Source organism: Brachycentrus maculatus, unplaced genomic scaffold (genome assembly GCF_059751285.1).
Source record: "Brachycentrus maculatus isolate JH-2025_06_01 unplaced genomic scaffold, ASM5975128v1 h1tg000005l, whole genome shotgun sequence".
Taxonomy (NCBI): Eukaryota; Metazoa; Arthropoda; class Insecta; order Trichoptera; family Brachycentridae; genus Brachycentrus; species Brachycentrus maculatus.
The window spans coordinates 2197343-2210159 of record NW_028280760.1 but is presented as its reverse complement, the minus strand read 5'-3'; the positions used below and the strand labels follow the sequence as shown (position 1 = coordinate 2210159).

At 33.0% G+C, this 12817-nt stretch overlaps 2 protein-coding genes across 3 annotated transcripts; one reads left to right on the top strand and one right to left on the bottom strand.

Moving 5' to 3' along the window:
* Positions 1-53: 53 nt before the first annotated feature.
* LOC148313836 (uncharacterized) lies at positions 54-3716 on the bottom strand. 2 transcript variants are annotated; one of them, XM_088278090.1, is made up of 4 exons: positions 3555-3716; positions 2510-2717; positions 1580-1681; positions 54-697 (listed from the first exon to the last, which is right to left on the bottom strand). In XM_088278090.1, the coding sequence occupies exons 1-4, from the start codon at positions 3691-3693 to the stop codon at positions 439-441; spliced, it is 708 nt and encodes a 235-aa protein (XP_088134216.1). In that variant the 5' UTR covers positions 3694-3716; the 3' UTR covers positions 54-438. The 2 variants fall into 2 exon arrangements, with proteins under 2 accessions (XP_088134216.1, XP_088134224.1); XM_088278098.1 differs by lacking the exon at positions 3555-3716 and having other exon boundaries at positions 2510-2963.
* Positions 3717-8594: 4878 nt separating this feature from the next.
* Positions 8595-12179, top strand: LOC148313835 (myrosinase 1-like). The gene is made up of 7 exons (XM_088278081.1): positions 8595-8949; positions 9334-9437; positions 9543-10115; positions 10198-10295; positions 10442-10750; positions 10864-11102; positions 12055-12179. Exons 1-7 carry the CDS (start codon positions 8906-8908, stop codon positions 12170-12172), a joined length of 1485 nt encoding a protein of 494 aa, XP_088134207.1. The 5' UTR covers positions 8595-8905; the 3' UTR covers positions 12173-12179.
* Positions 12180-12817: the final 638 nt, after the last annotated feature.

Sequence of the window (12817 nt, the reverse complement as noted above, 5' to 3'; positions counted from 1 at the left end):
TCTTAAAAATAAATAATACATATGTATTTATACCCTGTTCCATTTTTAAAAAAAATGCGAACCGCGTATTTTATATGTTCAATGGAGTGACGTAAAATGCATACGTGTAAATGCGGCTATTATCCAGTCCCAGAAGTGTCTATTCACGCATGCATTTGTGGCATATTTACATACATGTATTTAGCATGTCATTTTGACTACATGCAAGCACTTGAAGGTTTTTTAACCACCCTACCTTCAAGTTATTTTCAGGCATATTTTTTATAAACAAGCAAGAAAATCACATATAATATTGTCAGGTATGAAACCTGACAAAAATTTGTCAGTGTATTCATTAATTTTGGAACAGATATCTGTGATATTGGTAGGTCATACGGGTTAGCGCTGAATGATGAAGAAAAACCGCACGTATCACGTACGTTCGTATGTGTAGGGCGGTCAATACCCACTGCTGGAGTCATATGTTTGTGAGCTTCCGTCAAATGTTGTTTCATATTCTGTGCTGTAAGAGCCGCTCTCGTAGCTGTTAAACTGTCTCTCGGTTAGTTTAGTAACAGAGGGCGACTCCACGTGTTTGCTGTCATCGTGTTTCTCTTCTGTCTTTATTTTCTGTCCATTTCTAATACAAGGGTACGTGGTGGCGCATTCTGGAAACTTTCTATTTACATGGTCCCAGTACTGAGCTAATCCGTCCTTTCTGAAAGTATAAGCAATATTAACCTTTTAACAACCACAATTTCCTTAATTTTCGTATTTTCACATATCGCTCACTTTTTTCAGGAACGTCATAAATAAAAAAATCATCAATTTTCAATTGTGCATGTTTTCGGAATGCCCAGAAAATGTACTATATCCCAGCAAAAGCGGCATATTTTAAACTTAATATTTACCCGCTACAGGGCAGAAAGTGTTGTTTTTGCATTTTGAAGACAAGGTATTGTTTAATTATTTTTTAAAAAATACTAAATATTTTTCAAATGGAGAAAAAACCTTCAGGTTTTATCTAAAAAGATCTGTTGTACAGTAAAAAGTTCAATAAGTGGCTTGATATTTATTTTTAATACATTGTATTATGTTTTTAAACTTTAAAAACGTTCTCCTGAAAAATCAGGTTTTTTGATTTATGACATTCTTGAAAGGAGTGAGCGATATGACTTTTCCGAGCGATAACCAGAGATATTCTCCTTCTTTCTTCCGAGTCTTATATGCACCCTAGTGTTGTATTGGTCACCATACGGAATCGGCACAATGTTAACTGGATTGCAATTATATGAAGGAAGGGCAGTCAGTCCTGTACTCTAGATTCGTGTAAGTTGAAATACATAACTGCTTTATGGGAGAGGAATAATTGGCGAGGAAAGGATAATAGCATGCAACAACTTTAAAATAATATTCTGCTAATTTTAAGTCTCTTGAGAAGACATGAATGAATTAACAAAAGTATTAAATAATATTTTTTGATAAAAGAAATTGCAGCGTGTCTGGCACTAACAGGTCAATATCGGATGAAATACTATATATATATATATTTTTTATTACCATATTGTTGTGCATGTAATTTAATAAATTATTTACTTACCTAATGAAGTACAACTGGAATGTATGGAAGGGGCTCAGTTTGGCTCTCGCATGTAACTGACAAGCTAGTTGCATCTTACAATTGTCATTTTCTTCCTCCACACTGAAAAAATATTATAAATCAAATTACTGAAAAAAAAAAGGAATAAAATTCATTCATTCAAACCCTTATTCGCACCTGAAGGTGCATAGGGGACTGCATCATATAAATGCAGTTTTATGTTGATGTTAACACATGAAGAAAAGGTGATCAGCCCTCCGCTTCAGGTACGAGGGTAACACTGAATAAATGTTTGAGTGAAAAAATCACTTAAATTTATTGGACCCACCCCTGGGAATCGAACCGGGACCTCCAGAATGGTAGCCGAGCGTGCTGACCATTACACTATGGAGGTGGAGAATAAAATTAATGCGTCTCATATATGTAGTTGCAAAAATCCATTTCCATAATTAAATTTATATTTTTAATTAAATTTTTTACTTAGTAAATACCACTATTTCTTAAAATCTACTGTGACATGTGTTTCGATGCATTCCGCATTATTTTCAAACACCGTATGATGTGGAATGCATCAAAGCACGTGTCATAGTAGATTTTAAGAAATAGTGGTATTTACTAAGTAAAAAATTTAATTAAAAATGGATAGGTTTTACCACAAAGTGACTGCCGAATCAATAAATGAAAATAAAATTTATATTCTACACTACTTAAATTCATTCTATCTAAATTCATTTCGCCAGAAAAATTACATAAAAATCATTATATGTTAAATGCACAAGAAGACATGTTGTGCATTAAACATATATAATCAAATAAATCGGTCAAATAAAATAAAAGTGGAAAAAACTTAACAGTTGTTTTATATAAAATGCAAACCAGTACAAAACTGAAATCTAATGAGTTTGTGATTAAAATATTTATTTCAAGTACCTTCTAGCTATCCTTGTCAAAGATTTTGTTTTCATCTCGGCGTTTAGCTGCTGTTGCAAATGTTTTTTTCTTCTTTCCTTGATTTCTTTGGCTGAATATCCTTCCTCGGACCCTTCCAACGCCCGGCCTCCCGTGTAGACTTGTCTCCTGTACGTCTTGCGGTGATAGTCGTGGTGGACGTCTTGGTATTCGTGGTGGTCCTCGGGTCCTGTGTAGTCATATTCATGAGAATTGTACGCATGGGGGATGGGCGTCACGGATTCTATGGCCAAGATGCCCTTTATTTTAGCTAACATGTGAACCATGGCCATGACCATGGTCACAAACGACATGGCGAGGAGGATCTTTATGATCACTAGGACTGCGACTGCCCCGTAAGCAAACTGGACTGTAAAAGAAGAGGAAAGTGGCTTAGAGATTAGCAGACCTATTGAGAAAAAAATTATTTCCTTTATAATTGAATGCAGTATTTTGAAAACTTTATGATTAATATTCTTATTTTTATTTTTTTTTATATTTATATATTTAAAAAAATAACTTTTATCATTATTTTTATTCAACTTTTTATTTTTACTAGTGTCTCAACCCCCTTAAAGCCTCCATTTTTTATTGTTTTTTTTATTACATTGTATTACTTTTTTTACATTTTAATATTATTTTGCTGAGATCAGCATACCACCAAGCCACCTTGTCGGCGCAAACATTTTTTTTCGATTCTCCGCAGGGGTAGCCAGAGAGAATAGTGTTCTACATCACTCTGTCTTTGCGAACAATCTTCACCTCTTCCACATTCATGTATCGGAGGCACTAATGATAATACATTATGGGATTCTTCAATGTATTTATTGTATTGAGGCGTCAATGTTTTTTGCATTTTCTTGAGCGTACATGTGATTAAAAAATATATCGCCATAAAATAAATTAAAAGAGTAATTTAAGAAAAAAGTTGTATTTTTTTTCGCAATTTGGGATTTACCATTGAATTCTTGGGTAGGAATTAAACAATATTTTTTTTAAATACTATAAAATAAAAATAAAAACTTACCCATAAGTGCTACATAAGGAATTTTATGGTAAAATGGAAATATTCTGGGCAGTACTTCATTATTTTCCACTTGTTCCGCTTGTACTGTAGAAATTATAAATAAAAACACCAAGAAGACCTCAGCAAAAGGATAATACATTATTGATTAAATATATTTATAAATTTTTGTTCATATAAACTTGGAACCATTACGCTAACTGCGCGCGGTTCAAGGAAGTCTTTCTTATAAATGTTAGAACTGGTTAGAACCCTCTCCTCGCGACGAGATTCGTGAGCCCAAATGGGTGCTAAATAGTCGGTAATTGTAATAATTCACGTACGTCTGCAAACTTGACCTCTTGTTTAATTTTTCTCTGAACAAATCTGCGCCTGTGAGCGATAATTGAATTAGCACAAAAGTTAAATTCGGTAAGAAAAGATCGAATGCATTGAAAATTGTTTCTGGATCTAACTTTGAATCTCACGACGTTAGAAGGATTCTATTTAGATGTACAATGCCAAAAATCATCTAATAATCAATATTCGTGCTTATACTTTGGCAGGTCATGTTTATGTCAAGACAATATTATTATTGTCGAAATCTGTAAAGCAATAAATAAAATACTTTTGCAATACCACTTTTAGTTTATTAATGTTAACACGACCAGTTTTGAGAATTAAAAATGTTCTTATCAATAGGTAAAAATATAAACGGTTTGTTACAAAATACAAACGCAAAAGTGGTCTTAACAAGTATTTTATTTTTATATTTAAATCGTGTTTTTTCCACAAAGTCGATAAATAATGCAACGAAAACGAACAATTTGTAACGTCATCGAATATGGCGTCATTAGTTGTTCGACTTTAAAATTGAAAATTTTGAGACTAAGTAATAATTTTATATGTTATATGATTTATTGATTTGACATTAACTTAATGGAATAACACGAGGATTTAAATACAATATAAAACACTCTACCATATCACTTTTTTGTATTTTCATCTGTTGATGAGAACGTTTGTAATTCTCGAAACAAGTCGTGTTTTCATTAATAAATTCAAAAGTGGTCTTATACAAGATTTTACTTTTTATATTTAAATTAATAAAGTTGTCAACTTGTGATATGAATAAAAATTATAACACAAAGTATTGATTATTTTTACAATTCCTTTTATATGTAAAATATGTTAAATCCTTACAAGGTAAAAATAGCCCACTATTATTAGATCACGGGTTGGCAACTTTTTGGGCTTTGGGGGTAATTTATTTGGGAATCTTGAAAGGCGCAAATTTAAAACATATTCAAAACCTGCCTACATCTGTAGATTTTTACCGCCACTGCGTCGGATCGACGCAGTGTCCTATGCACCATTCGATTGCGGGTTGCGTAAGAAGAACATAAATCATGTTTATTGCTTAAACTGTAGTATGTTCATTATTTTATTGTAGTAATTATTCACACAAAAGTCACTGGGAGACTTAACCCACGATTCGGTAATGACAACCAAGTGTTTTTTTAGAATTTTTTTAATTGTTTTCAGTTCAAATTAAATTATATTATAGTTAAGTAACCAAGGGATTCATTGAAAGTTATAATAATGTAATATTTTTTTTAGTATGGTTCCATTCTTCCCTACTTGTACCACACAGTCAGGGGAGAATGGAATCATTACGTTTTCCCACTTTTATTATTATAGCCGATTGAAAGCCGAATCCATATGTGCAACAAAGGCGATAAAGATTTTTTTTACAAAGGTTAATCTTCTTTTCTATCTTTGATGATTATCAGCCACTGGGGATGGTGATCTTTCTGGAGGCGAATGACCTCTCTCCATCTGGATCAATCTTCTGGGGTTCTTCTTGACCCACTTGATTCTTGCTGTTTATAACATTGTTCACAATGATATCTGTGTACAAGATTAGATTTATTTCGATTTCCAATAAATATTATTTGTTTAAAATATTGTTTATCTTTTCCGTGTATCTGTTTAAAACGACCAATCAATCATCAAACTTAGTAGCTTAATTGGTATAATAAAATTACATAATTTTGTCATTCTAGTCATTCAAATGACACGTTCATTTTGCGTGACAGATATTATTTCGCAAACTCACTGTTAAATATTAGAGAGATTTTTCTTTTTTAACGATCGATATTACAGTTTTCATAATATATACTCGTATACTATCGTTAAATACTACTATACATGTATATGTATAGGTATTCCGTCCCTAAATCAAGATCACTACTTTTATACGATGCAGTGATCTATGCATCATTGTTCTCGGAAAAGGGCCAGTAATATAAGGTCAACAGGTTTAACATTTTTTTAAAAGCACGCGTGTTCGGCGAACAACCGCTGATAAAAATATTATTAAAGGGTTTTTTATGCTTGTGTCTTTATTTTTTAAAAATAAAATAAAATCAATACAGTTAAATGTCTTATTTCAAGTTCAAAGACCTCGTTGTCCTTGAAATATAAAATTACCCGCCGACGTGTTGGTAGTTGACATCCAAAAGTGAAAATTGCTGTCGTGATTCGTTGATTATCACAAAATGAGGCCAGGAAATGGAACACTTTTCCGAGTAAAAGTGTCCGTTTTTGACGAAGAAAGTAACAAACGTACAAACGTGAAGATCACGAATGTATCCAAGACAAAAACACACATCTAGTAAATAAGGAAGGTACCTATATTATGGTAGTGATGAGAAATATATAAAAGCATAGAATAGGCACATACAAATAAAATATTATTCTCCACAACAGATTTTTTAGTAATTATTGTTCAAAGAATAGTGAAATCTGTTGATATTTAAAATGGAGGTGTTCTTGAACTATTTAAGTCATGTTTTCAAGGAAAACAATCTACGAAATCTACATTTCTGTATTTGCTTTCAGATACAAGCTATGAAACTGCTAATAGATAGTTCAACATTACAGTGTTCCAAGATTAATTATACTTAAATGAAAATGTTTTTTTTTACGTCAAATTTCTTTGCTCACAGGAGTATTTCTCAGCCCGCATCCGGCGCCATCTTGTCATCATCTCAAGTGTCAAAATTAAACCTAAAAATCATTATTCTTTATTTTAAAGTAATTTCAAGATCCATAACTCCTGACTGCGTTTTGTTTGCTTATCCTTTCATTGATAGTTTACACCAATCGTTTTCCAATAGTTCATTTTTCTATAAATGAGGCATCCTTTCTCTTCTACCACTTCTTCCTATTTATCCATCACATCGGGATTTTTTTGAGTGAGAATTATGTTTTCACTTTCATTTTCGTTATCATATTTTTAGGGTACAATTCGTCCTTTACACGATAGATTTATCTTTAAAACAATTCGTGATATCCTAAATTCAAAAGAACATGAGAAATTTGCTCAAATTTATGACATTCTATTCTGGAGAATGGGAAATTTTGGATGATATAGTGCGAGAAATGCACTAATGCTCCGTTGTGAAAATAATTCGCAAGAACAAATTTCCAACTCATGACGATGAAACAACCATACGATAAAAACAATCCTTATGCTCGATTTATGCATAATTTAAGTCAAGCCTTAAATTTTTGAGTTTGGGTAAATAATTTCCTCCAAAGTCCCCACCTCTGCAGAGGTCACCCCAGGGCTCTGGGGTGACCGTTTCTCTCCATTCCCTAAAATGTGTTCCTGATCGTGTTTCTTTGTTTTTCATAAAAATGGCCAACCATTTTTCTTCTAGCTCTAAAGCTAGAAGAAAATAGTTGATTTGAGAAATAATATTCATTAAAGTATCCACAAAATTAGAGATTAAAAAAAAAATACTCAACCCATATGAAAATAACGTGTGTAATCTTAATATATATATAGCTCGCGGCGTATTGTGAGTTCTAAGTGTTTTAAAATTTCTGTATGATAAAAATAAATGTATTAATTAATTTATCAATATATAATATTATGAAATATTTCCTTATGAGACAAACCCATATTCCTAATCACATATCGATTACACCAGAAACAAGGATCAGTACTGATAAAAAATGGGCGGATTATTATCAAACGTATTACGATAAATTATTTTGACAAAATACCATAAAAAGAATGATTAAAATTTTTTATGAAATATGTATGATTAATGAGATTATTAAATTATGATATCTTTTAATTGTTATTTGTTGATATTCGCACGAGGTATGGTAATGTTAATTGGAGATCTTTTTCGAGATTTTGAAAAGATCGTTATAAAAAATACTCTTTTGTTCGGCGTACATTCTCTGTTATATAAAAGATGTTAAAGGTAATTTGTAATATAAGGAAAAAGCGTAAAAAAACGGACCACGCAATATCAATCTATCAAAGTAGGTACCTACCTTAATTTGATAAATTTTTAGCTAGGTATCGCGTACGTTTAAAATTTTCGGAGAATAAACTGATAAAAAAAAAAAGTTCATATAATTAATTGTAAAAAAATAATGAAAACACGCGAGGGCGTAGCAGACAGAATCAGACTTATATCCGCTACCATACTTTGATATGCGATTGAAAACCAATTGTTGACAAACAAAATTATTGACTTATTTTGTAATCAATATCAATAAAAATTATTTTATTAGTGGGACCTAGCAACAAGACTAATAGTATTTTTAAAGAAATAACTAAGAAAAATTAATGAAGTTTTTATTCGCATGGCTTATCAGTCATCAGATTTACCTACTCAGGCCATTATTTTATCTTCTTCTCACAATCAAACAATATCATAGTGTATTAAAAAATATTATACTAAATAAAATATATTTTTATCGTCGTTCCGACGCGGTGCCCTATGCACCACTTGGACGAAAACAGGGGTAAGAATAAGCTTTACTGAATCAAAATGATTGAAATGAAACTAATTTGTTGTTTATGATAATTTGATATGAAAAAGATTGGGGAAGGAAAATCGAAAAAAATCGTACAAAATAAGTATAAGTTACTTTTCGCCCTGATATTTATTACCCTGATGCACAGAGCTGTTGATTTTTCCTTCAATGATCAAGATAACAACACTGTTTATTTAAGATGCAGTACCCCATGCACCATTGGCTGCGGATAAGGATTAGAAGAATAAATTTCAGTGAGAGAATGAAATAAACATTCCGCATTGCTGATACAACTGTTTTTCCGATAAATAATATTTTGAAAATATCAGACAATCAATTGAAGTTGATTAAAAACAATGATTATATGTCATTCAAATTAAGTAATATCGGTAATTAGTCCGTATCACACAGGATATATCACATAGGATAGGAGTAATAATATTTTGATTAAGATCAACGCCATTTGTATAAATATAGTAAAAAATTGTAAATAATATGTGTCAGAGTTGGGTGAATAGTGGAGGGCAGTCATGGGTTTCCGATGCTTGTTCTTCATCAGTGCACTCTTTGTAAGGTAATTGTAAATCATTAATGTTAATAAATAAGTTCACCTAACAAAGTGTTTTAACAAACAATTGTCAAACATAAGGTGCTGCAATTTAAAATTATTACCCAGGAATTTATGCATACTTTATTTATTTCATTAATTGATTCGGCAGTCACTTTGTGGAAATATCTATCCTTTTTATATTAAGATTTTACTCGGTAAATACCAATATTTATGAAATTCTTAAAATGGCGCAGAATGCATAGATATTAAGAAATTATGGTATTTTCCAAGTAAAACTTAAATTACAAATGTTTTATTTAATTGATTCAAAGAGATTTAAAATTATTTTTTATTGAAGCAAAGATATGGCTCAAATTAAAGTGATTTTTTTGATAATTGTTTTTACAGTGCATATGCTCAAAGCAATGAAACTCACCGCAAGTTTCCCGATGGTTTTCTGTTTGGAGCGGCTACAGCTTCATACCAAGTAGAAGGAGCATGGAATGTTTCCGGTAAGAGATACTTAGGAAAACTAATTTTATAAAGATTTTCCTAATTCTGTTTTGCCTATTAAAATTGTATGAAATCACAGCGCTGAAATTTCTTTAATTTTTCAGACAAAGGCGAAAACATCTGGGATCATCTAACTCACAACTCAGACCTTGTGTGGGACGGTAGTTCGGGAGACATCGCATGCGACTCTTACAATCAGTACCCCAGGGATATAGAAATGCTAAAGGAACTCGGCGTCGACTACTACCGTTTATCCATCTCCTGGTCTAGAATCCTCCCGACAGGATTCAGTAACAAAATCAGCGCGGACGGAATTGCCTACTATAACAACCTCATAAACATGCTCCTCGCAAACGGCCTGAAGCCGTTTGTGACTCTGTATCATTGGGACTTGCCACAGGTGTTCCAAGACATCGGCGGATGGCCCAACGCGATGATTGAACAGTACTACGCAGACTTCGCGAGAGTCGCGTTCGAAGCCTTCGGAGACAGAGTTCAAGATTGGTTGACCTTCAATGAACCATTTGAAATTTGCCAATCAGGGTATGGATGGAATGCCAAAGCACCTGCTCTGAATTTCCAAGGTGTCGCTAACTATTTGTGTGGACACACACTTCTCAAGGCTCATGCGAGAGTTTATCACATGTACGATCAAGAATTCAGACCTACACAAAAAGGTATGTTAAAGAAAGGTATAAAAATTGGTTGTTATTGCATCTTTATGTATAGATATTAGTTTTAATGCGCATTTCTCTTCAGGACGAGTCGGTCTTACTTTGAATGCCGGATGGAAAGAACCTGAAAACCCTGAGTCTGCGGATGATCTTCTAGCTTCTGACATGGCTTTGCAGTTCTCTGTAAGTACCGAATGCGAAAAGAGGACTTAATTTTTCCCTTTCAATTCTAATGGTCAAATATGGTGGTAATTTTTAGTGAGCATGTTTGATATATTAGTAAATTAATGATTTCATTATGAATTTTGACACTTGGTTATTGTTTTCAGCTGGGGTGGTTTGCTCATCCAATTTTCTCCACCGAAGGAGACTATCCGGCTATCATGAAGGAAAGAGTAGCTAACCGCAGCAGAGAACAAGGTCTCAGTTTTTCCCGTCTTCCTTCCTTTACTCCGGAAGAGGTAGCTTACATCAGGGGAACATATGACTTCTTCGGATTAAACCACTACACCTCATCCATGGCTAAGCTTGCCGACGCTAGCAATCAGTTCCCGATTCCCTCATTGTGGGATGATGAAGGAGTATTTGAATACCAAAAAGAGGAATGGCCACCATCACCCATTGCAGAGTGGTTTAAGGTAAAATTTGCAAGTCCTGATAGTACATCTGAGTATATCTTGTAACCATTTGAAATGAATCTCATTGATTTTTCTTGAACTCTTGCTTATCATCTCGGTTTTTTACATCACAGGTAGTCCCATGGGGTTTCAGGAAGTTGCTTATCTGGATGAAAGATAACTACAATAATCCTGAAATCATCATCTGCGAGAACGGCTACACTGATCTTGGAGGCAAAGAAGATCATGACAGAGTTAATTACTACCATGAATATATGAACGCCATGTTGGATGCTATGGATCAAGGTGTCAATGTGTCAGCGTACACCGCTTGGAGTTTATTAGATAACTTTGAATGGCTCTCTGGATATGTGTAAGTAAATTTTTTTAATAAATATACTTTTTTAAAATATGGAGGGCCTTCAAACCCTTTTCGATCACTAAATCAAGAATAAAAAGATGAAGAAATCAACTCTCGTTTCTTCCATTGGTTTCATTAAATATGTACCTATCTGTCAAACGGTGATGGTAAAATTAAAGAAATTCTGTTACTCACGAGTCATATACATTTTGTAATCCGGATGCAGAACTTATCCTAAGTTGTATACTCGTATAAGTGAATTTTATTTATATTCATGAAAGTTCTTTACTGAAATAAATAGATTTTCAAAAATCATAAATCTAAATATTTAAAATAAAATACTGCTAACTGATTCAGACAACACACTTGTCACAAAATTTGCTTACATCCACATAGGATAGTTCTGCATTCAGGTGACAGTATGTACATATTCACAAAATATATTTATGTTGTATTTCATTCATTACAGTACAGTGTTTTTTTATGGTGGGAACTGACTGGAGCCATTTCATCGTAACGTAACACGTTACGATGCGAACATTTGTATGGTCAGTACAGCGAGCCGAGCGCTCCATCCATAGTCGGAGCACTTGCCGCGAGCGACGTTACAATGTTACATTACAACAAAATGCTCCAGTCAGTCCCCACCTTTAGAGATACAAGTTAACCTGATCCTATTCTTTACTTTCTTGTTTTCATCAGTTTACAATATCAACAAACTTATTATTTAATTGATCATACTGCAACTCTTATAATTTATGTTCCTTATTCTTACACACAAACTATAATTTATACATTGTCACTAATTTTAAACAGCTTATAAGACATAAACCGTGTCCACTATTACTAGTCTGTTTTTAGTTGGCTGAAAAATATTGCTTCATAGTAATAAGCTTGTTCTATCCAGTTTCATGCATGTTCTTTAAAGTTTCATTAATTATTAAATTATTTCTATCCTTTTCAGTGAGAAGTTTGGACTTTATGACGTGGACTTCAATGACCCAAGAAGACCAAGAACACCCAAACTCTCCGCCAAGTTCTACCATGACGTTGTGACATCCAAATATATCCCGAGGGTTTAAATGCAATTCACCTCGATAAAATGGTTCAAAATTTGTAAATAGTAACAATATTATTATAATTTATTTTTTATATATTTTTTTAATAAATTATTTAATATCTACTGTAATTTACATGGATTTTATTTAATAAACTAGCTGTACCCAACTACGTGTTGTTTCCGCTTTGTATGGTTGAATGAAAAAAAAGAAAAGATCATATAAAAGTATGTGCATATTTGAATACAATACCCTTTTTTAGGCTAAAGGTTCTGAGGTGAAATTAAGATCTAAAGTTTCTCTACATTAAAAAAATCATTGATTGAAATATATTCATCGAATAATACAGTCAGGAAGAGGTCATAAAAGGGAAGATTGCGGGTCGCAGAGGGGTTGGAAGAAGGCAGCTTTACTGGCTTGGGAACATTCCAGAGTGGACCGGGATGAGAGGTGCAGAGGAGCTGTTTCCTGCTGCCCAGGACAGACAAGGTTTCTTCCGAGTGATCTACAACGTCGGGGGCAGGACACATGAAGATGAAGAATACAATCAACATTAAACCAAATTAATAGTACATTAATTTTTTTTTTGTTTTCCGGAAAAGAGTAAGACTTTATGTAGTTTATTTTCAAGATCGAAAACCGGTTAGGAAAGCAAGGGAGTCACTAAAT

Excerpts from the sequence above, each read along its gene's own strand:
- LOC148313836 (XM_088278090.1), bottom strand. The coding sequence starts at position 3,693 with ATGTATTATCCTTTTGCTGAGGTCTTCTTGGTGTTTTTATTTATAATT. Across the intron at positions 2,718-3,554 it reads TCCTTATGTAGCACTTATGG|GACCCGAGGACCACCACGAA; the intron begins GTAAGTTTTTAT and ends ATGACTACACAG. Across the intron at positions 698-1,579 it reads TTCCAGTTGTACTTCATTAG|AAAGGACGGATTAGCTCAGT; the intron begins GTAAGTAAATAA and ends TTATACTTTCAG.
- LOC148313835 (XM_088278081.1), top strand. The coding sequence starts at position 8,906 with ATGGGTTTCCGATGCTTGTTCTTCATCAGTGCACTCTTTGTAAG. Across the intron at positions 10,751-10,863 it reads CCATTGCAGAGTGGTTTAAG|GTAGTCCCATGGGGTTTCAG; the intron begins GTAAAATTTGCA and ends TTTACATCACAG. Across the intron at positions 11,103-12,054 it reads GAATGGCTCTCTGGATATGT|TGAGAAGTTTGGACTTTATG; the intron begins GTAAGTAAATTT and ends TATCCTTTTCAG.